The sequence below is a fragment of the Sebastes umbrosus genome, chromosome 1 (assembly GCF_015220745.1).
Source record: "Sebastes umbrosus isolate fSebUmb1 chromosome 1, fSebUmb1.pri, whole genome shotgun sequence".
Classification (NCBI taxonomy): domain Eukaryota; kingdom Metazoa; phylum Chordata; class Actinopteri; order Perciformes; family Sebastidae; genus Sebastes; species Sebastes umbrosus.
The window spans coordinates 42,748,411-42,773,606 of NC_051269.1; the positions used below are offsets into that span (position 1 = coordinate 42,748,411).

Consider the following 25,196-nt stretch of genomic DNA (forward strand, 5'->3'; position numbering starts at 1 on the left):
CCACTTCCTCTGGTAGAGACTCACAGTCCACTTCCTCTGGTAGAGAGACTCACAGTCCACTTCCTCTGGTAGAGACTCACAGTCCACTTCCTCTGGTAGAGACACAGTCCACGTGGTGATTACCATCAGAACTAAAGAGCTCTACTCGCTGCTCCGCTGTCTGACAGGTACACCAGTTAACCTGCTTTACTACCTGAGAGCTAACAGCTAACACTAGCGAGCTAACGGCTAATGGCTAACGGCTAACACCAGCGAGCTAACAGCTAACACTAGCGAGCTAACGGCTAATGGCTAACGGCTAACACCAGCGAGCTAACAGCTAACACTAGCCGTTAGCCCGCTAGTGTTAGCCGTTAGCTTATAGCCGTTAGCTCGCTAGTGTTAGCCGTTAGCCGTTAGCTCACTAGTGTTAGCCGTTAGCTCGCTGGTGTTAGCTGTTAGCCGTTAGCCGTTAGCTCGCTAGTGTTAGCCATTAGCCGTTAGCTCGCTAGCTTATAGCCGTTAGCTCGCTGGTGTTAGCCGTTAGCCGTTAGCTCGCTGGTGTTAGCCGTTAGCCGTTAGCTCGCTGGTGTTAGCCGTTAGCCGTTAGCTCGCTGGTGTTAGCCGTTAGCCGTTAGCTCGCTGGTGTTAGCCGTTAGCCGTTAGCTCGCTGGTGTTAGCCGTTAGCCGTTAGCAGGTTCCAGCATGGTGTTTCAGGTTGGATCCAGATAATGATGTGGTTTAGCAGCAGAGCAGCAGCAGCTGGTTCTACCTCCACCAAACAACACCACCTGTTGTTATGCAGCGTTATGAACACCACGTGTCCTCCACGTGTCCTCCGCTGAGGTGTATTCGTATATAAACTCACCTGGCTGCATGAAGAGAAGAAGAACCGCTCCTCCACCCTCCGACTTCTTCGTGGGTTGTTGCTTCTTCTTCTTCTTCTTCATGGGTTGTTGGAGCAGCTCACAGTGATCTGAAAGGTGCAGCAGCTCCCCCTGTTGGTCGGAGGAAACACTACAGCTATAACTCTAATCACAGTGTATGGGTGAATGAATAATTATTTCATAAATAAATAAATGAGTAATTAAATAAATACAAAAATAACTGAATAAATAAATGAATAATTAAATAAATAAACGAGGAATCAAATAAATAAATGAACAAATTAATGAATATATAAATGAATAAATGAGTAAATAAATAACTGAATTAATAAATAAATAAATAAATGAACGAGTAATTAAATAAATAAATAACTGAATAAATAAATGAGTAATTAAATAAATAAATAACTGAATAAATAAATGAATAAATAAATAAACAAATGAGGAATTAAATAAATAAATTAACAAATTAATGAATATATAAATAAATAAATGAGTAAATAAATAACTGAATTAATAAATACATAAATAAATAAATGAATAAATGAGTAATTAAATAAATAAATTATCAAATTAAGGAATGAATAAATAAATGAGTAAATAAATAAATAACTAAATGAATAAATAAATGACTAATTAAATAAACAAACTAATGAATATGAGTAAATAAATAAATAACTGACTTAATAAATACATAAATAAATAAATGAGTAATCAATGAGTAATTAAATAAATAAAAAAGTAATTTATAAATAAATAAATGAGTGAGTGAATAAATAAATAAAGAAATGCTGAGTACATCCATGTGCAGAACATCAAAGTCACCAGCTTGAAAAATTGAATTTCCCCTCGGAGATTAATAAAGTGCCTTTCTTCTTTCTTCTTCTTGATTTGTTCTCTTTCACAAAACGAAATTGAGTTAATCTCATTTGATCCCCTGTCTTATTTATCATAATACTACTACTAATTATTATTGTTATTATTATTATTATTATTATTATTAATAATAATAATAAAATAATAATATAACCTTATTATTATTATAACTTTTATTCCTATTATTACTATTATAATAATAATAATTTGTATTACTATTATTAATATAATTATTATTTTGCTGTTGTTATTGCTATTATTATTATTACAGGGGACTTAAAAAAATAATAATTCCACATTTTATTATTTCAGGGGACTTTTATTTCATAATACCACATTTATTTCACAGCTTTAATTTTTTTTTTTTACTATTCTGTTATATTCAAATGGATTGGGAGTTGATATCACTCGGATTCAGACCAAAGCACAAGAATTAGCTGGCTAAAAGTCCCCGTAAATAAATAACTACGTAGGCCTATTTATATTTATTGCCTCATTTATTTATTTCAGGATTTATTTCACCGCCATATTTATTTATTATTATGTATTTTTTTATTTAATATTAAATTGAATGGCATTCCATTCAAAACATCTTGCTATGATTTTAAGGAATGATGTCAATAATTCCTCCATCTACTGGGCTGAGATGTTATAACCTAGAAATGATGATAACTGGTGGCATGAAATCAACAAACTGCAGCAACGATTCACATTTCTAAGATCCAAAATCACGTTAAAATTCACATAATACAAGTGAGTTTTAACAGCAGTGACTGAATGTATTGCATGACTTACATCATGTGTCATGTGTTAGACTGCTGTCACAACACCAGGAGGCACTCTGTCCTCTCTCTGATGCTGAACTGCTGACGATCATAAAAAGATTTACACACACAGTTCACACGGTTGCAGTAAGTTGTGTTTAATTGTGTAAGAAGTAGCCCGTTGTAATAATGAAAAAATAGTGCTTGTTGAAAATCCCCCACACAGTTCAACGTCTCGTGTCCTTCATGTTATTATTATTATTATTATTATTATTATTATTATCATCAGTGCTCCACATTCAGCATGTGTCAGCAGATCTACATTACATAGTATATATATATATATATGAGACATCTGAGGTGAGAGCCGTCCACTGACTCGACTCAACAGCTATACATGCACACACACACGTCCACACACACACACACACACACACACACAGACACACGCGCGCACACACACACACACACACACACACACACACACACACACACACACACACAGGCGAGGCGACGTTACACACAGCAGCATGACACAGAGTTGAGTTGAGGCATTCTGCTAAATGCGACAGTGGAGGCAGATTGATGTTTGGCAGAATGCATGTACATCAGGAGAGAACTGAGGTTTTTTTTGGTGCACGCAATATTAAATTAAGGACATAAACTTGATTTGGATAAAACAAACAAACGCACCGCGGCCGGTCGAATTTGCATTTCCATAACAAATAGCCACAATTTGACTCTCAAGAAAACACTTTACATTCTACACGAAACAAAGCAACCTCACGACTCGTCATCGGGTTATTAAAACAAATCGCTGCATTTCAAATAAGAAGAATAAATAAGACACGTCGTAGCATCTGCACAGTGTAAAAACAATATTTTGGTTTAAATAAGAAATAAGAGCAGCAGCTTTTGACAGCCGAGTTACACGTTTAAATAGCATTACATTAACATCGTGAGGACGATTCTCAGTCATTTATTTCTTTATCATTGATAATAAAAAGCAACATCTAGTCCCTCACAAGTATTACAGGAGAACAGAGGACAAACTTTCAAACTGTGGCACATTAACAGAGAGAATGGCAGTGCTTAGAGTCTATTAAGAGCTTCAGAGAAAAACAAAATGCGAAATCTTCAAATTAGTTTTCAAATATCTTGAAAGACTAAAAGATTGGCAGATCTCAGCAGTATCTGATGCATGGAACTGGCTTAAAACACAATAATGCCCAAAAGATGAGAGTTTAATGAGTCTTCCTCTTGTCGGACCGGTCCTGTTGCGGCTGGATCAGGAGTCTTCGTTGTTCTCCTCCACAGCTTTGTCACACAGCTCATGAAGAACGGGAGTCAGGATTGCTTTGAGTGTCGAGTATAAAGACTCGTTCTTCTCTGAGGCAGCGTCGATCTGGAGAGCAAAGAGAAAAAACTAAATTCCTGCATGCAAAACACATCTTAATATATTCAATATACACCGTTAAAGGGATAGTTGAGGTGTTTTTGAAGTGGGGATGTATGTGTGTATCTAGTGTATTACCTACAGTAGATGACGGTCCGGTTTAGAGAAACAGACAGGAGTTACCGTACGGGAGTAAAGTAATGTACTGCTGTGGACGGGGTCAGCAGTAAAACGGATTTTAGACACCTAAAACAATCAATATCAGTTTAAGTGAACGCTATAATTAGAATATTTTCATTCCTTTATCCATCTATGCTCTCTTCAAAGCCACCAGACTCCATTGAAAAAATCTGTAATTTAACCTCACAGAACGCGGGAGTTGCTGGTCCGTTGCCGCCGCCGCCGCCTCGATCAGTTAGTTAGTTTGTGTTATTGTGTGACCAGTAGAGCAGCAACTCTGTTCGCTAAAATTACTGTTTTTTTTCAATGGAGTCTGGTTGCTTTGGCAAGAGCAGAGATAACAGCTTCAGTTCCTCGTTGGAAACATAGACTGTATCGCTGTCTCATGGCGAGGTAAACCGCTGAAAATATTCTAAATATGGTGTGCACTTAAACTGATATTGATTCTTTTTGGTGGGCCGTACTTTTAGGTGTGTAAAATATGTTTTCACTCAGCAGTACATTACTTTGCTCCCGTGCGGTAACTCCTGTCTGCTTCTCCAAACTGGGGGCGTGGCTATGGTGACTATGGAGAAGTACCTCATACAACCCCACTGAGAAACACACAAAAACTATCTCTTTAACTCTCTGAACCCCAAAAACCTGCCAGCGGGTTAGGAAGGCTCATTTTCTTAAAAAAAATTTAAAAAATCATCAGAGCCAGAAACTGTAAAACAAAACTTATTGTTGGATTTTAAAATTTCCGATAGTCCTTGAATGAATCATGTGTGATGAACACTTCCATCAGAAAAAAAGAAAAACAAATCTAAGCTAAAAAAAGTGAGAAGTAGAATAGTTATCAAAGAATTTATTTTATGTTTTATGGCATTATTGCTGTCTTCTACTGCACAGAAGACATTTCTGAGTTGTTCTGTTGTTTCCATAGAGGTGCAGGACTATTGTATTATAAACACCCTGAAACTGCTCGTGGTTCAGAGGGTTAATTCTATATCTCTGGTTGATACTCACCTTAGTAAACACTTTTATTGTTTGGTTGAGAAAACTGGTCTCCACCTCTTCAGGCATTGGCAGCAGATGAGCAGCACAGTCGAGGATACACAGCAGAGTGAGTCTGTGTCCCTGCAGCGGGGAGGACAAGGACGGACGATACCATCAGATATTACACGGCGACATTTCCACATTACTATTAAAGGCTATAACAGCATCACATAAATAATATGTCTAATGACAAGACAAGTGATGGCCTTGTAGTTAAGTAGTGACCAACAGCCTATATTAGTTACTCCGGACAGTCATATAGATGACATGGTTAGGATGATTGCATATTACTGCTGCACAAGAAATTACAGATACAAATACATTTTTGCCCTGCACTGATCAAATGCTGGCCAAAATTTTCCCACGCCTTACTGCGGCCCCTTTATCCAAACTGCACACTATACAGCAACTCTGTGTTTGGAGTATCTAGTGCAAATGACAGAATTAAGTTGAATTAAAAATGTTAGAATGCAGATTAAAATGGTTCAGTGTCGTCCCACAACTGTGGACGGAGTCAACTCTGTCACTGGCTGTGAAATAAAGACATGAAATAATCCCATCTTTTATATTTTACAGTTGTTCTGAACTGGCAATCTCGTTGATTCTGACAAACGCTTTCATTTTCTGTATTACAAAATTGTAGAAATTTGTAGACATGGAAGTGCATCTCTCCAGGAAATGCTGCCTTTAAGACACCAACAATGAAAACAGGATTTACATTTTGCACATAAACTGGATTATAATTTGGTTTACAGTGTTACTGGAACAAAGCCGTTAGACAGTGTCAGTGTGTCTGTTATCACTGACAGTGACGCTGTGGAAGATGTTCAAACCCGGCTACCTTTTCCAGCGAGTCGAGGGCGTTCTGTGGGTTTACGTTCTTCTCGCTGAGGGATTTCACGTCCTCGCCGCTGATGACTGGATCCTTGAGCTGCTCCAGCCACGACCACATCAGACCGGACAGGACCAGAGGATCTCTCTCCAGACACAGCCGCTCCCACGCTCCCTCTCTGGAGTTCAGCTCTGTCTGCACGTCACAACAAAGAGCACCACTGAAATCAAGTGTCAAAACAAATGCAGGTTTCCATGGTACATGTGAGAGTATTTGAAGGGGTACACTACCTGCCACATTGAGACCTTGGAGGTGAAGTCCTTGTCTATCAGGTCCATGGCCAGAGCTCTGGCCACCAGCAGGTTTCTGTTCTCTGGGGAGAGCTCCGACTGGAGGGTGATGAAGGGAACATCGTCTCTGTGAGCTCCGCCCGCTGACGCATCCACATCTGGCTGCTGCTCGCGGGTCACCAGTTTGCTCTTGTTCGATAAGGCCGACAGCGTGGCGTCACAGTGACATCGTCTTCTCTGCTCGGACAGGTCTAAAGACAAACTCTGATGCCCCTTACGTAGCTGCTTCTTCAATAAGGGGGATCCCTTGTCTTCGGTGTTGTGGTCCTGAGGAGAGAGGTCATACAATGTGGGAGGGAAACAGGCTGTAAGGCTGCTGTGAGAAAGGGAATGTTTGTTCAGGCAGGGGATCAGTTTGTTGCTCTTCAGATCTTCTAAATGGTGCAGCCGCGGTCCCAGTTTGTCCAGGACAGAATCGCTGTAACTGAGTCTCCTGTTGTTGGACAGGAAGGACTTCAGATGGCTTTCTGCATGCTGCTCCGACCACAGCTCATCCAGCTCATTATCACTGGCGAGAGGTTGATCGTGACGAGATCTGGACTGCAGAGCAGGCGGGCTGAGAGGATGAGATGGAGGAACAGGGATCCCCTTCACTCTCATCTCCTTCCCCAGCTGCTGCAGGGCCTGCTGGGACACAGTCTTCTCCACCTCGGCCGTCAGGTCGGGGATTTCCAGCCACTCCTCCTCGATCACCACCTGTCGGTTGGCCGCGATGTCGACGAGGAGCCGGCACACCAGCTGGACGATCTTTGGCAAGTTCTTCATCTGTCGGGCCTCGTAGCCGTGCAGCAGGTGGCGCTGCCGGGTGAGGTACTGGGACAAGGTGACGGCGCTCGCTTTGGGTTCCGCACAGGAGAAGACGCTTCGGAGGGGAACCAGGAACTGGGCGAACTCCCTGACGCACAGCAGCTGGCCTCGGGTCTGGATGGAGTTGGGTCTCTTGGCTCGCACAAACAGGATGGCTTGGTCGGCGCTCATCCGGGACGTGAACACCAAGTAACAAGCCAACAACACACCTAAACACAAAATACAAAGCTGATATTTAACCAGAACAAATGAGGATTTAAGATATGCGCCAAATTGCCGGTGTTACAAACCTGTTCTTCCAAGACCGGCATGGCAGTGGACGGCCATTTTCCCCTCTTGGACAGCGAATGACATGACTTTCACCATGTCAAGGATTGTAGTCAGAGATGCCACACCATAATCCTTCCACCCAAAGTTGTAGTAATAAACTGAAATAGAGACAAAAGCATCCAGAGCTGATCACTACAGTGACTCAGGTGCTTATTCAGACATGAGGTGACGTGTTAAATTGTCAAAATGCAGCTGATGCTGTGATGAGGTGACTTGGGTAGAGATCTCAGGAGAGCTTGTTAGGAAGAGGAAGCAAGAACCTCCAAAGACATCACAAATGTGGAGTCCCTTGGTAGTTACTTGTTTACTAGGGATCACATCACGTTCCGGATGTTGGCAAAACACAAAACACTGATGGTCTGAGGACAATTATAAATCTACTTTAGTCCCTCACCTATAATACCTGCTGCTGCTACTCATTCTCATGTAGAACGCTAAAACACAAATGAAATGTCTTCCATTAGAGACATTTTCTACCACTACTGTCTAGCCGGCAGTCTCCTCTTCATCTTGTACAAATGTGGAAAGAGCTCTACTCTTCATCGGGGATGGGTTGTACCACTTCAGAGTAGGGATGCACCAATACCACTTTTTTTCAGACCAAGTACAAGTACTTACATTTGGGTACTCTCCGATACCGAGTACCGATACGAGTACTTCTCAGTGCCAAAAGACCCTTGTTAACAGCCAGCTGGAGGGTGTGAGCGACACACGGCACGCTGGGGAGTCTCACATACGAGGCGGTGCGCCGCGACACAGTTTATAAACGCTACAAATCCTCAAGACTCAATCAGTGGGCTACCTCCAGGTCTGAAGCTCCTTAAACCTTCATCCTGTCTAGCAGCCAGCAGGGGGCGACTCCTCTGGTTCTATAGAAGTCTCTGAGTAAATGAGTCTACTTCTCTCTTGATTTATTCCCTCAGTAAACATTGTAAACATGAGTTTATGGTCCCAATCGCTAGTTTCAAGTCTTCTTCAATACAGCATGATGTTCATTTAGTAAATGATGGTCCCATTTAGAGTCAGATAGACCATAAAGCAGGGGATGCTTTAGGGCGGGGCTACCTGCTGATTGACAGGTCGCTACCACGGCGTTGTCCGGTCTGGCAGTTGTCCGTGTTTTCATCTTACAACTTTAACTCTTTCAGTGTTTTCACTTCATCAAAGTAAATTAGAATATTTCGGCACATATTTCAGAATAAAAGCTTTGTGTTAACAAATGAAGGAATTCTGTCCACAGAAAAAAATGCTTGAGGGCTTTTATTTTGAAATGACAGCAGGAAGTATTGATTTAAAAATAAGTCTTTACTTTTTTTTCATCTCCGTAATATTTTCTACAGATACAGACATGTAAACTGTAGTAATGTTGCTGGTATGATGTGAATATACAGTCAATAGATCACTTTCACTGTCTGTTGCTGCTGTGAGACGCGCAGCATGCATCACGCGAGCTGTTTGACTAAACCAAGATGGCGACGGTCAAAATGCAGAACTCGAGACTTCAAAACGGCAGTCCACAAACTAACGGGAGACGTCACGGTGACTACGTCTACTTCTTATATACAGTCTATGGACCCAAGCAAAGTTCTCACGTTTTGCTCGCCACCGGCTGATTAAAGTGAAAAGGGTTAGCCCCGAAGTTAGCGACAACTTCCACCCAGACTCACTTTAGGTGGACTGACACTTGGCTGAAACCCGTCACTTCTTTACATATAAATCCAGGATTTAGTTTACATGTTAAGTCCTTCTTAGAGGCTTCAGTGTTTATATTGTTGATTTCTGTGTGATTAGACGTGACTGGAGGTGTTTCCTAGCAACCGATTTACATATTGGTGAGGGCTCTACTAGCTGAGACCTTCCTTAGTGATAGTAGCTACTAAGTATATAAATCCATGATTTAGTATTAACGACAGACAGAAACCTGATTGAGATGCATCTTATCCAGATGTGGAGAAGGTGTGAATGTGAGTTTATTGGTCTGTGTTTAGGGAGTCTTCAGTATGTGTTGGTGAGGGCGGATATATAGAGACTCACCGCCAGCCTCCATGAAGATTTCAGGTCGATAGGTGAACCCGCTCTCCTGCTCCAGCGGGTTGCCACAGCTGGCGTGTTCTCCGGGTCGCTGCAGGTTAATGATCGTCTTCAAACCAAACCTGAGCACAGCAACAGGTCGACACGTCAGCGTCAACACGACACGACACATTACAGCACAGAGACAACCTCAGCTTCACTGTTAATCACAATGTTAATAAAGAATCAGATAAATCAAATAGTAATGAGGTGTGAAAGAAGGAGACTACTGTACCTTTGGAACTGTTCAATTATATTATATTTCTCTATTATTTCAGTAGAAGGCCTTGCCATAGCTAGCAAGTTGTCAGTAATCCTGTAAGTGGAGAATATGACACGTTAGGGGGAGTCGTTGTTATATACAGCAAAAATCATAAAAAATAATGGTGAATTAGGACTTTTTAGCAAGTTAAACACAACTTTAAAGACCCTTGAAGGGGACATATCGTACTCATTTTCAGTTTGGTAGTTGTATTTGGGGTTTTTACTAGAACATGTTTACCTACTTTAAAGGTCCCATATTGTCTTTTATATTATAAAGCAGGTTTAAGTTCTATATAAATACTGTGAAAGTATCAAAACACTCAATCCATGGAAAAATACACACAGCCCCGTATTCAGAAATTGTGCGTTTGAAACAAGCCGTCAGGGTTTCTGTCCATTTGTGATGTCACAAATCTACAATATTTAGACCATTTTAAACGTAAACATACTAAATGTGTCCCAGTTTATTTCCTGTTGCAGTGGATGTGAATGACATCAACTGACAGGATGTAAACATGGACACAAACTGTTGCCTAGCAACGCAATTCCGTTGCCATTCCGTTGAAATGCACTAAAACGGAGCGTTTTAGGCAGAGGGTAAATACAGGTATATTCAGTCAGATAGTATGAGGAAAATAATGTGTTTTTTGAACATTACAGCATGTAAACATGTTCTAGTAGAAACACAAAATACAAGTATGAACCTGAAAATGAGCTGATATGGGACCTTTAATGTTTAAAAAACACATTATTTGTCTCATCCTGACTGTATGAATATACCTGTATTCTCCGTCTGTCTGAAACGCTCTGTTTTAGCATCTGTCTCTTTAAGAAGTCTGGTCTGCTCTGATTGGCTTGTGAGACAAATATGGTACACCTTTACAAATTTATATCTCAAGCTGTGGACGGTATATTCTAATGCAGGGGTACCCCACCTATTTTCCAATTCTAATAAAACAAACAATAACAATAAAAATATAATTCACAGGGACAAGAAGCAAATTATTACAACTTTTTTTCTCGTTAAGTTATGACTTAATTCTCGTAATATTAATACTTTTTTCTTGTAAAGTTATGACTTTATTCTCGTAATATTAATACTTTTTTCTTGTAAAGTTATGTATGTTTTTTCCCTCAATATGGCCCTAATACTCCGTAGTACATTGTCTCTTTGGCCCTCACTGCATTAGACTTATATTCTATATACTTAGACTATTAACTGTGTTACCTTCATCACAATGATCACATGTTTTGCAGCTCCAGACAGATTTTTATTTTTAATTTTTTTGCCTAAAATGATTCTTTTGATTTTAAAGGTTGCTGACCCCTGTGCTAGACTTTCTGACGGGACGTCATGAGGCGTCCCAGACGCGGCGTCAGTTGTCGTGTACTATGACACACTATACCAGATAAAACGATCAACTGTCGAACACGACACTCATTTATCGTTCCCGATCCGAGTCAACGCCCTACGACGGCCGTGTTGGGCTATAATCTGGCTGATATTGTGTAGTCTGAACCGGACATAAGGGGGGGTCCGGACCTCAGGTTGGGAACCACTGTTTTAATGAGCCTGCGTGTGACATAGGAAGGGGAGCCAGATCTGATTGGCTTGTTGAATCACATGTTTTCTGATCTAGACAGCCCACAAAAAACTGACTGGGTCGTTTTATTTCACAGTTTGTGGGTTTGTAGACGCTCCAGATACCCAGATGGATGGACATACTGATGAACTGAAACTAAAGCTCTCACTCAATGATTCCATTTTAAAAACAGATCAGAGTGCAAAACAAAAAGCAGAACAAATATATTGGCTTTTCCTGTAACTATTGATGTGGACTTCAGTGACCCCACACTGACCGAGCGCAGCACTGACAGGGAAAGTACATGAAACACTGAGGGCCGGAGGAAAGACTGGCCGACGTACCAGGACGAGTAGAGTCCTTTGACGGCTTGCTCCTCATCACTCCAGCGAGAGGGGTTCTCATATTTACAGGCTTTCCCTCCGCAGGCCATGGAGCACTGCATGTGACCCGGGATCACGTGCCTCAGGGTCTCCCCCATCTTGGTGTACTTTGCTGTAGGGACCCTCGCGTTGGATGCTGGAAAAAAAACACAAAAAACAACAATTTGACAATACTTTCCTTGCAGCTGAAGTCATCAAATCACTAGTTATGTCTTCGGTGCGGTTACATCTCCTGCTCTTGCGTTCAGCGGGAGGCTGAGGCTGGTTCACGCTGACGGCCACCATGACTCTGTTGAAGGAGGAGGAGAGCGTCTCCACGGCAGAGCTGCGTCTGCGCTGCAGGACCTTCAGCAGGACGTCCGAGGACGAGTGCCTGCGGTTGTGCCTCCTCGCGCTGCCCGTCATCTCCACGGCTAAGGAGTGGCGTCCCTGGTGCTGCTGCATCCTACAGTGTGAGCTGTGCTGCTGCTGCTGCTGCTGCTGCCTGCACTGCGCTGAGCATCTCTATACTAAACAAAAGCTCCCGGCTCAGCAGCCCTGCGCCCGTCACGGTGAATCATCACACAACAATCACCCGTTGGCAAAGAGAAGCAAATGCAACCCATCAGTTCATCAGCAGCATTTGAAGTGTCACCATGACAACCATCTCCAAAGTCGTCAGTGGGAGGTGGACGGGGGCGAATGTTGGACACACACAAATTACACACACCGATAAACACACACACACAGATCTGAGGCAGGCGGCTTGTTAATGAAAAGAGGAAAACGCCGCACATCTGCTGGTGTTCAGTACGGTGGCCCTGAAGTGCAAAACACAACGACAAAAGAGAATAAAGTTCTGTGATATGTCGTTGTGTTCTGCTCTTCAGGGTCATGCACACACAGCACGTATGACTGTTAACACTGAAACACCTTTTTCTGCTTTGGATTTCATCAACAGTGGCCAATGGGTTTACGTAACACTAAATGTCTACAGCTGCAACTAACGATTATTTTCATGGTAGATTAATCTGTTGATTATTTTCTCTATTAATCGATAAGTAGTTTGGTCTATAAGTATTTCCCAAAGCCCAAGATGACGTCCTCTGGAGGAGCCAAAGTGTGTATTTAGCCTGTCGTTATTATTATTATTTGTTTAGGCTGCACACGTTCTTTTGGTTAACATCACTTCTGGTAATTGGCAGAGGGGGTGTGGTTCCACCTATTTTGACCTGTTCACTTGGACTGCAGGAGTCAGACAAAGAGAACAGGGATATTTTCTGTTGACCGTCCCTTCACTTCACATACTTTAGTTATTCCCGTTAGCCTACGTTAGTGTTTGTAATTCCTTACTTTTTTTGGATCGAGTCACACAGTAAGAGCCTATTTTAGCTTTTTAGCAGCATTCAATTGATATTACATCCTCAAATGTCTTGTTTACTGTCATAAAGGAGAAAAGAATCCAGAAAATATTCACATTTAAGAAGCTGGAATCAGAAAATTTTGACTTTTTTTTCTTAAAAAATTACTCAAACCGATTAATCGATTATCAAAACAGTTTGATTAATTTAATGGTTGACAACTAATCGATTAATCATTGTGGTTCTACTGCTTTTGATTGAATCAACAATAGCTCAGAGGTTTACGTAACACAAAATTTAATATAATTAGGAGAACTAATAGTCAAGTTAATTTTATTTGTATAGCAATTGGACAATGTAAGAAACACTTTACAACAATAATGTTAAAAAATAACCCATATTCATTTCCATATATATTTTTTTGTCAAAGCCACTGGAGAGGGGCTAAAGAGCCGCATGTGGCTCTGGAGCCGCAGGTGGCTGACCCCTGACCTAACCTAACCTAATAGTCTAGATAATGCCAATAATCAATATGCATATTGAAAGTTTCCCAAAACTAAACTGATTACGAATGAAACTAAAAAAGGCAAGGACATCCTCACATTAAAGCTGGATTGTTTCATGGAGCACATATATTTTAAAATATCACGCCTATTGTCTTCTACTACTAACAATAACTATTAAGGTTAATGTTAATAAATACATACATTACTGTTTACTTGAATATCAGTAACTGGGATAAATTGCATCCACTGGTTTAAGACTAATGACATCGTGCATGAAGCTGCTCAACCATTCAGCAGCCAGTCCGTCCGTCCGTCCGTCCACCATCAGACTGAAGCCAGAAGGTGAATCAATGATGCTGCTGCTCTCAGTGTGTGGGAGCAGCAGGCTGACTGACGACCAGCAGAGATGACTGAGAGCTGCAGCAGCAGAACGCGTTAGATGACTGACACAGAATAAATTACACTGAAAATCAGTTTCTTTTCTTTTCTACCTGTTTCTACTTCTCTTCTTTAACTGGTTTATTATCTAGTCTTACAATCAGGACCAGAGGATGAAGATTGGAACATTTCATAACGCTCACAGGAGGATAATCCAGAACTCAATATTTCACAGGGGAAATATATTCTGTGGTAATAACTGAGAAATGGATTCATATTCAGAGAACATCACATAAATGTACTGAAGAAGAAAAACGGCTAAATCACATTCTGAATTTTGTTCCCAGGTTTAACACTATGTAACCTACAGTATGTGTATAAAAACAGACAAGGAACTTTATCATGTGCTTTATAATGGAATATCTTTTATAATTTTTAGGTTGTTGATTTTCAGTTATATGATATAGAGGCCTTTGTGATCAGGTTTTCTTTTTCCCTTTGTTTTTATTGGGTCAAATAACTAAAAACAGTTAACATAAACATTTTCCAAGCTGGTCGCTGCCGGAGGCCCCGCTAGAGTCTGAGCTGAGTTTCTGGTGAACCTGCAATGATTTCGCCAGAATCCGACCCGGTGGCACCGATGACGAGTATAAAGAATAACTAAATATTAAATAGCTTCTCACTGATGGTCTTGTTTACTTTTATAGGTCATATAGAGACCTCAGTATTAAATTGAGACGGTTTCATATCCATTTAAAAGTTCCTCATAGTAACTTTAAGTTTAAAGATTCAGCTCAGACTGCATCATAAAGAAATTAATTATTGAATAGAAAATAATTAAAAAATAAACTTGCCTTATAAATACCTATCAGGTTAGCCAATACTGACATGTTTATGTCTTTTAAAGAGACGTGATCTGTCACATCCATGATGACAAGTGTCTTATTCACGAATCACTACTAACCAGCATCAATAACAAAAAGACACTGGTATTTTCTTTTATTGATGTAAATGGAGTGGATGGGTGTTTCTTAACCTGTAAAGTTATCATCAGCATCAATCCTTGTCAGATAATAGATTTAGATCCACTTTACAGTAAACCTAATATCCAGCTACATAAATAACAAATCTTCTCATAACAAATAAATCACGTTTGTTTGTTTCCCTACCAAGAAGCTTTTCCTGTGTTGTGTTTGTGTTGCAGAGCTTTCTTACCTGTCTCCATCTCCGTGCTGATGTCTCCACTGCCAGCGTCACCCGCGGAGTAAGGCAGGTCACTCAGTATGCTGACACCAGCTGCCATGGCAGGGGCTGAAACGTGGGAATAAACATTGTGTGTCAAAGGCAGATGAACAAAATAGAAAACAGCTCACGAGCAGGAGCTTTGGTTGTGCTGATAACGCAGACGGTAACAAGGTGCACACACAAATGAGATATGAGGAGCGTGAGCGGCGTTGCCTGGCAAGATGACCCAGGGGAGAGAGAGGGGGGAGAGAGGGAAATGTGCAAAGTGAGCCACCATGTCGGCAGCTTGTGTGTCAGTCTGACCATGGCACCTCTGGGAGCAGGTGGGCCGGGCCTGGGGACAACGGTGGGAGCACAGCTGAGATCCACGGTGCCGAGTTACAAACCACACTGTCGTCAGCAGCACCCACGCGGGGCGGCGAGGGATGAGCATCATCACACTCAGCTACAACCACATCTCAATAGTAACCAGTTAGAATACTTTACACTAACTCCTCCTGTTTCATTGGGCTGATGCCACACTCATCTATTATTCAAGCCAACACATCCACCTGCTATTGTGTAATACCTCTTGACTTGCACATCTGATTTATGTAGCCTGATATCAGCGTTGTTGTGTCACAGAGATCTCCCAGTGTGTCAGTTTAACTCCGGGGACCAACCGTCTCTCACGTTACAGCCGAAGCTCTAATGAGCCTCATCACTTGTGCTAACTGGTGTTGCAGGAGTGAAACTCTGCACCTTTATACAGCTCCTCACTGTGGTTCATTAACTATTGAGCAGGGTCGCTGCACTGCACATGCTGACTTTTTGATGGGCGAATGATTCCATGACCTTTGCTTTTTCCTTCCTTTTTGATAAAGTTGATTAGGACGGCTTGATCAAAGAATAAAGAGTGTATATACTGTACATATATTAGGGCTGTCAAAGTTAACACAATAATAACACGTTAACGCAAATTAGTTTTAACGCCACTCATTTCTTTAACACATTAACACAACTTGTGATTTTTAGGTTGTAGTTCAGCTCAGTTTTAAAGCTAGAGTGAAGATACTGGTATCATATGAAACTAGAAAACCTGATGAATCCATCGGTACCAACCATGTCATACTAGCTGGTCGCGAAGGAAAAACTAACCATTAGTCACAATCAACTATGGACATAGGCTGTCAATCGATTAAAATATCTAATCGCGATTAATCACACATTTCTATCTGTTCTAAATGTACCTTAAAGGGAGATTTGTCAAGTATTTAATCCTCTTATCAACATGGGAGTGGACAAATATGCTGCTTTATGCAAATGTATATATATATTTATTATTGTAAATCAATCAACAACACAAATCAATGACAGATATTGATCCAGAAACCCTCACAGGTACTGCATTTAGCATAAAACAATATGCTCCAATCATAACATGGCAAACTGCAGCCCAACAGGCAACAACAGCTGTCAGTGTGTTAGTGTGCTGACTTGACTATGACTTGCCCCAAACTGCATGTGATGATCATAAAGTGGGCATGTCTGTAAAGGGGAGACTCATGGGTACCCATATAACCCATTTACATTCACTGATCTGGAGGTCAGAGGTCAAGGGACCCCTTTGAAAATGGACATGACCGTTTTTCCTCACCAAAATTTAGCGTAAGTTTGGAGCGTTATTTAACCTTGTTCACTGTAAGCTAGTATGACATGGTTGGTACCGATGGATTCATCAGGTTTTCTAGTTTCATACGATACCAGGATCTTCACTCTAGCTTTTAAACGGCCATATATTCTTTGAGGTCTTGTGTAGACATTTACTGATTCATCAAACAACCTGAAAATAAGTATTTTTGTACATAATGCAAGGACAGTGGTTTATATAAGGGCCCATATCTAAAGAATAGACTTTGTATACCCTGTCTGGGTTAGAGCTTTATCTGCTAATCATTATTTCTCTGTAAAAAGGTGAGAAATTGTGATTGAAAAACATCTTTACAGCGTCAGAGAAGGTCACATGTATGTCACTATGCCACTCCTGTTAAGAGTAAAGCTTCTGTAGTCGATGAATATTGATGGTGTAAAGTTAGAGGCTGTCTTTTTCCATCCGCAGCTGTTTTTGGACTTCTTTCTTACTGTAATCCACACTTCTTGTTACAAACTAATATGGCACCAAACCCTAGTATGACACCGGTTGAACTGCTTCCAACATTACGGCCCGGAAAGAAGCCTATCCAATCCGCCGTGAGCAGTCTGTCCCGCTGGAGCCCGACACCACTTGGCATTGTTTATAGGAAGCTCTTGATAACAAGCCGGTGAATGAGAAGGTGCTCTTCGTGACAAATGTGACGTAAGTGCATCAAATATTAACAATTATATGAAACTGAGCTAATATAGAGGCTACAAATAAATCTCTTCACTCTCTGCCACTGATCAGGAACAGATGAACCAAAACACTTCACACATTTGTGGTGGATCCATACGCTGGTGTCCAGTGGGACGCCGGCGTGTTGGTGGACATGAGAGAGATGGTGTGAATATCTCTCAGTGATGCTGCTGATGAGAGTGGGATGTGAGAGTCATTTCCACTGAGTGTGTTAATAAAGAAATATGGCCGGACGAGATGGTGCTCCTCACACCGTGTTTAATCTAAACGTGTCTGAACTACAGATAGGGTTGCAAATTTCTGAGAATATTCAAGGAGGAAACTTCCCATAGGAATTAACAGGAAATAGCAGTTATTTTTCTCAGGCTGTATTTACCATGTCATATGCAGATAGAAACAAACCTTTTACAACATCATAAACAGACATAATCCATTCATTTGCCAAATAAATCCAATAATTTGTCAAATACATACAATATAAAATGTGCCATGGGGTGAGTTAGCTAGCTAACAAGTTAACTAATGGGGGAAAAGTACTCTGGCATTTCGAGCCGACAACGTGGGCTGTGTGAAAACTTAAGGTTTAAAGTGAACAACTAATATATAAAAGAAATGTTTCATAATAAAGAATGAATGGAAATACATGAATTAAAACTCCTCAATTAGCAATAACATGCTCAATCAAGCTACATCCCACATGATAACAGCTAGCTAGCAAAAGAAGGTATTAGCAAGTTATATAAACTGTGAACTTTGAATTATTTTTTTTCCACAAAAATTTGTCTCCATTTCAGTGCATGTGTGGGAATGATAGGGGCAAATCATAAGTATCAAATAACCCATTTAATTATAGGAAGTAATGTATAAAGGTGACAAACTGTACTAGTAGTAGTATTAGTAGTAGTAGTAAAATTTAGTAGGTTGCGTCCAAAATTCCACACTAACATGCTATTTAGTACGCTGAAACAGTATGTGAGATATTTTAGTATGTCCCTCAGGGGGCTGGGAAATTTAAAGACTGAAGAGAAATATTTGGTAAATAATATTTAGAAAAATACATTATGTTAAAAACACAGCTTAATACTCTGTTTACAGGACATTTGTGCAAAATGTCTTGAGTTTCAGTCGTGGATTTTCCTCAGTAAAAGACGGCAACGCTGCACAGAGGATACGAGTTACAGGCCAGTAACCACGTGTTCTCAATAGTTAACCAAGTGACCACAGCAAACTACATTCCTGTCTACATCTCTGCATATATATAGATTTTTAGTACTTCTCATTATTACATGGTACATTCCTGTTTACACCTCTGTTTACATATTTTACTTCTCATCATGCATATACATACTACATCCTGTTTATATTCTGTTTTCCCCTCTGGAATACTGTCTTCAACAAAATAACATAATTATATTTACATTACTATAATATACTTACTTATGTGTATATTTATTTTAACTGCACTATTTTATGTCTTAGATTATCATTTTGCTTTTACATTTACTTGTGTTATTTCCCCTTTTATATATACGTATTTTATGAGCATTGATGAAGGAACCTGAGAGACTAAAGACATTTTCACTGGCAATGACTTTGCTTTGCTGGAATCGACAAATGACAAAGAAAAGAACCTTGAAACTTGAGTTCAGTGAACAGTGAGCAGTAAGATGAGAGTTTAACATCATCACTGACTCACTGATAAAGGACACTATAGTAGCCTATAGGATTCAGACAGTAAATATGATGCACTACTTAGTAAATAGAGCTCTGACTTGTCATGACAGGAAGATGTACAGGTGTAATTTAATGACATTATTCATGGTTACTATGATTTAAAGTGTGCCAGGCCTGGTGCTGATGGAGAAGAGCCATCATTAATGTTATTATTACACCTGTGCTTTTCTTATGACAAAGGTCTGTCTCTGCCATGATACAGGCCTGTTATCCATGTTACACATCTTTGATACAGGACTTCATCTGCTCATTCAAGTGACATGATGATGATGATGATATTGTTGAGAGTTACAAGTTCTTTTAACATGGTCATGGAGCATATATATATATATATACTGTATATTAGTATTGTGCCTATGCAGAGGGTAGTTTAGTTTATTTATTGACTACACTGAGGGCGTTTTATATTTTAATTATTTATTTATTGTGTTGAGTTGAGTTGAATGTGATACTTAATTTGTACTGTAATTACCTTGTGCCTTTTCTACCTTTATTCTTTTCTTAAAGCTGACTCTAGCTGGTGTAAACTGATCACAATTCACATGTTCTTATGTGACAATGGCAAATAAGACTCTTGAATCTTGATGAAGTGAAGAACACACAAGAGACACAAGAGCAGTATGTCTCTTATACAATAATATGAGAGCCTTTTAAAAGCACTAGTAGCACCGGACACGTCCTTCATCACACAGTACCGCTAGAGTCTGCACTAATAGCACCGGACACGTCCTACATCACACAGTACCGCTAGAGTCTGCACTAATAGCACCGGACACGTCCTACATCACACAGTACCGCTAGAGTCTGCACTAGTAGCACCGGACACGTCCTACATCACACAGTACCGCTAGAGTCTGCACTAACAGCACCGGACACATCCTACATCACAGTACCGCTAGAGTCTGCACTAATAGCACCGGACACGTCCTACATCACACAGTACCGCTAGAGTCTGCACTAACAGCACCGGACACATCCTACATCACAGTACCGCTAGAGTCTGCACTAATAGCACCGGACACATCCTACATCACAGTACCGCTAGAGTCTGCACTAATAGCACCGGACACGTCCTACATCACACAGTACCGCTAGAGTCTGCACTAGTAGCACCGGACACGTCCTACATCACACAGTACCGCTAGAGTCTGCACTAATAGCACCGGACACGTCCTACATCACACAGTACCGCTAGAGTCTGCACTAATAGCACCGGACACGTCCTACATCACACAGTACCGCTAGAGTCTGCACTAGTAGCACCGGACACGTCCTACATCACAGTACCGCTAGAGTCTGCACTAATAGCACCGGACACGTCCTACATCACAGTACCGCTAGAGTCTGCACTAATAGCACCGGACACGTCCTACATCACACAGTACCGCTAGAGTCTGCACTAGTAGCACCGGACACGTCCTACATCACACAGTACCGCTAGAGTCTGCACTAGTAGCACCGGACACGTCCTACATCACAGTACCGCTAGAGTCTGCACTAATAGCACCGGACACGTCCTACATCACACAGTACCGCTAGAGTCTGCACTAATAGCACCGGACACGTCCTACATCACACAGTACCGCTAGAGTCTGCACTAGTAGCACCGGACACGTCCTACATCACAGTACCGCTAGAGTCTGCACTAATAGCACCGGACACGTCCTACATCACACAGTACCGCTAGAGTCTGCACTACTAGCACCGGACACGTCCTACATCACAGTACCGCTAGAGTCTGCACTAATAGCACCGGACACGTCCTACATCACACAGTACCGCTAGAGTCTGCACTAGTAGCACCGGACACGTCCTTCATCACACAGTACCGCTAGAGTCTGCACTAATAGCACCGGACACATCCTACATCACACAGTGCCGCTAGAGTCTGCACTAGTAGCACCGGACACGTCCTACATCACAGTACCGCTAGAGTCTGCACTAGTAGCACCGGACACATCCTACATCACACAGTGCCGCTAGAGTCTGCACTAGTAGCACCGGACACGTCCTTCATCACACAGTACCGCTAGAGTCTGCACTAGTAGCACCGGACACGTCCTTCATCACACAGTACCGCTAGAGTCTGCACTAGTAGCACCGGACACATCCTACATCACAGTACCGCTAGAGTCTGCACTAGTAGCACCGGACACGTCCTACATCACACAGTACCGCTAGAGTCTGCACTAGTAGCACCGGACACGTCCTACATCACAGTACCGCTAGAGTCTGCACTAATAGCACCGGACACATCCTACATCACACAGTACCGCTAGAGTCTGCACTAATAGCACCGGACACGTCCTACATCACACAGTACCGCTAGAGTCTGCACTAATAGCACCGGACACGTCCTACATCACACAGTACCGCTAGAGTCTGCACTAGTAGCACCGGACACGTCCTACATCACAGTACCGCTAGAGTCTGCACTAATAGCACCGGACACGTCCTACATCACACAGTACCGCTAGAGTCTGCACTAATAGCACCGGACACGTCCTACATCACACAGTACCGCTAGAGTCTGCACTAGTAGCACCGGACACGTCCTTCATCACACAGTACCGCTAGAGTCTGCACTAGTAGCACCGGACACATCCTACATCACAGTACCGCTAGAGTCTGCACTAGTAGCACCGGACACGTCCTTCATCACACAGTACCGCTAGAGTCTGCACTAATAGCACCGGACACGTCCTTCATCACACAGTACCGCTAGAGTCTGCACTAGTAGCACCGGACACATCCTACATCACAGTACCGCTAGAGTCTGCACTAGTAGCACCGGACACGTCCTTCATCACACAGTACCGCTAGAGTCTGCACTAGTAGCACCGGACACATCCTACATCACAGTACCGCTAGAGTCTGCACTAGTAGCACCGGACACGTCCTACATCACAGTACCGCTAGAGTCTGCACTAATAGCACCGGACACGTCCTACATCACACAGTACCGCTAGAGTCTGCACTAATAGCACCGGACACGTCCTACATCACACAGTACCGCTAGAGTCTGCACTAATAGCACCGGACACGTCCTACATCACACAGTAACGCTAGAGTCTGCACTAGTAGCACCGGACACGTCCTACATCACAGTACCGCTAGAGTCTGCACTAATAGCACCGGACACGTCCTACATCACAGTACCGCTAGAGTCTGCACTAATAGCACCGGACACGTCCTACATCACACAGTACCGCTAGAGTCTGCACTAGTAGCACCGGACACGTCCTACATCACACAGTACCGCTAGAGTCTGCACTAGTAGCACCGGACACGTCCTACATCACAGTACCGCTAGAGTCTGCACTAATAGCACCGGACACGTCCTACATCACACAGTACCGCTAGAGTCTGCACTAATAGCACCGGACACGTCCTACATCACACAGTACCGCTAGAGTCTGCACTAGTAGCACCGGACACGTCCTACATCACAGTACCGCTAGAGTCTGCACTAATAGCACCGGACACGTCCTACATCACACAGTACCGCTAGAGTCTGCACTAATAGCACCGGACACGTCCTACATCACAGTACCGCTAGAGTCTGCACTAATAGCACCGGACACGTCCTACATCACACAGTACCGCTAGAGTCTGCACTAGTAGCACCGGACACGTCCTTCATCACACAGTACCGCTAGAGTCTGCACTAATAGCACCGGACACATCCTACATCACACAGTGCCGCTAGAGTCTGCACTAGTAGCACCGGACACGTCCTACATCACAGTACCGCTAGAGTCTGCACTAGTAGCACCGGACACATCCTACATCACACAGTGCCGCTAGAGTCTGCACTAGTAGCACCGGACACGTCCTTCATCACACAGTACCGCTAGAGTCTGCACTAGTAGCACCGGACACGTCCTTCATCACACAGTACCGCTAGAGTCTGCACTAGTAGCACCGGACACATCCTACATCACAGTACCGCTAGAGTCTGCACTAGTAGCACCGGACACGTCCTACATCACACAGTACCGCTAGAGTCTGCACTAGTAGCACCGGACACGTCCTACATCACAGTACCGCTAGAGTCTGCACTAATAGCACCGGACACATCCTACATCACACAGTACCGCTAGAGTCTGCACTAATAGCACCGGACACGTCCTACATCACACAGTACCGCTAGAGTCTGCACTAATAGCACCGGACACGTCCTACATCACACAGTACCGCTAGAGTCTGCACTAGTAGCACCGGACACGTCCTACATCACAGTACCGCTAGAGTCTGCACTAGTAGCACCGGACACGTCCTTCATCACACAGTACCGCTAGAGTCTGCACTAGTAGCACCGGACACGTCCTACATCACAGTACCGCTAGAGTCTGCACTAGTAGCACCGGACACGTCCTACATCACAGTACCGCTAGAGTCTGCACTAGTAGCACCGGACACGTCCTACATCACACAGTACCGCTAGAGTCTGCACTAATAGCACCGGACACATCCTACATCACACAGTACTGCTAGAGTCTGCACTAGTAGCACCGGACACGTCCTACATCACACAGTACTGCTAGAGTCTGGTGGTGCTGATGCTGAACACCTAGCTGATGCTAATGCTAATGCTAGCCGCTTCGTTAGCTTCCTGTGTTATATTAACGGTAGTTAGCATAGTTAGCTTAGCATAGCGGCTAGTGAAGGCCTCACTCACGGGTCTCCTGTCGTCTCGGTTCCGGTTCGGTCTTTATAGTATCTGATGTAGTAGATTCATCTCTGTGAGTCCTTGTTGGTTGTGTTTCTGCCGGGTAGAACACCGGGATGTTTCTCTAACAGCATCTTCTGCTCCGCTAGGTGCAGCTAGCTCTCCAGCTAGCTCACCAGCTAACTACCCTAGCAACCTGACGTGTTGTCACGGAGCACGTCCAGCTACGTCATCACGGTACACGTCACCACAGACAGAGCTCAGAGAGCATCCTTTATTTATTGATTGTATTATGGTGGTAGTTTGGATACATTATTATAGAGAAAAATACTGTTTTTGTATGTACATTTTTAAAAAGATATATATAAATAATACAAACTAAATAAAACACATTGGTTTACTACCTCATTTCATTTTATTTTAAAGAAAAATTGTAACTTGCACACTTTTCTAATATATAGTATGTCATTGTTATTCTATGTTAATATTTTATATTTTCTAAGCTAATTGTAGTAGTCTAGTTTTTATTGTATTATGGTGCGTTTATTTATTGATTGTATTATGGTGGTTGTTTAGATTATTAATTAGCTTTATTATAGAGAAAAATACTGGTTTTGTAAGTTTAAAAATTTTAAAAGATAATAATAATAAATGATAATAATAAATAAATAAATAAATGATAAAACACTCCATTCTGTTTTAGTCCTGTAATAATCTTGCACATGTGAAATTTTACTCATTTTACTACCTCATTTAATTTTATTTTAAAGAAAAATTGTAACTTGCACACTTTTCTAATATATAGTATTTCATTGCACACTTTGCTGCTGTATATAGTATATTATTGTTAGTCTATGTTCATATTTTATATTTTCTAAGCTTGTAGTAGTCTGGTATATTTATTAGTGTATTCTAATATATTCTTTATATTTTGTATACTATAGATATTATCTCTAGTGTTGATATGTATCTATATATAAAAAATCATTGTATATAAAAATTGTACTACTAATACTTTTGTTTTCCGTTCTTTTGTTAAAATAAATGAATGAATAAATAAATAAAATAATAATAATAATAATAACAACAACAACAACAACAACAACAACAACAACAATAATAATAATAATAAAAAATTTAATTTAAAAAAATATATTGTAAGTCTTTCACGGACTGAGTCTCTGGCTCTTGAGTTTATAATGACACTATAT

At 41.7% G+C, this 25,196-nt stretch overlaps 1 protein-coding gene across 1 annotated transcript; it reads right to left on the bottom strand.

The window, feature by feature from the left end:
* Positions 1–2,648: 2,648 nt before the first annotated feature.
* ptpdc1a (protein tyrosine phosphatase domain containing 1a) lies at positions 2,649–24,218 on the bottom strand. The gene is made up of 10 exons (XM_037779479.1): positions 23,995–24,218; positions 15,179–15,274; positions 11,701–11,875; positions 9,745–9,825; positions 9,474–9,592; positions 7,400–7,537; positions 6,243–7,318; positions 5,962–6,147; positions 5,091–5,201; positions 2,649–3,911 (listed from the first exon to the last, which is right to left on the bottom strand). The coding sequence occupies exons 2-10, from the start codon at positions 15,264–15,266 to the stop codon at positions 3,795–3,797; spliced, it is 2,091 nt and encodes a 696-aa protein (XP_037635407.1). The 5' UTR covers positions 15,267–15,274; positions 23,995–24,218; the 3' UTR covers positions 2,649–3,794.
* Positions 24,219–25,196: the final 978 nt, after the last annotated feature.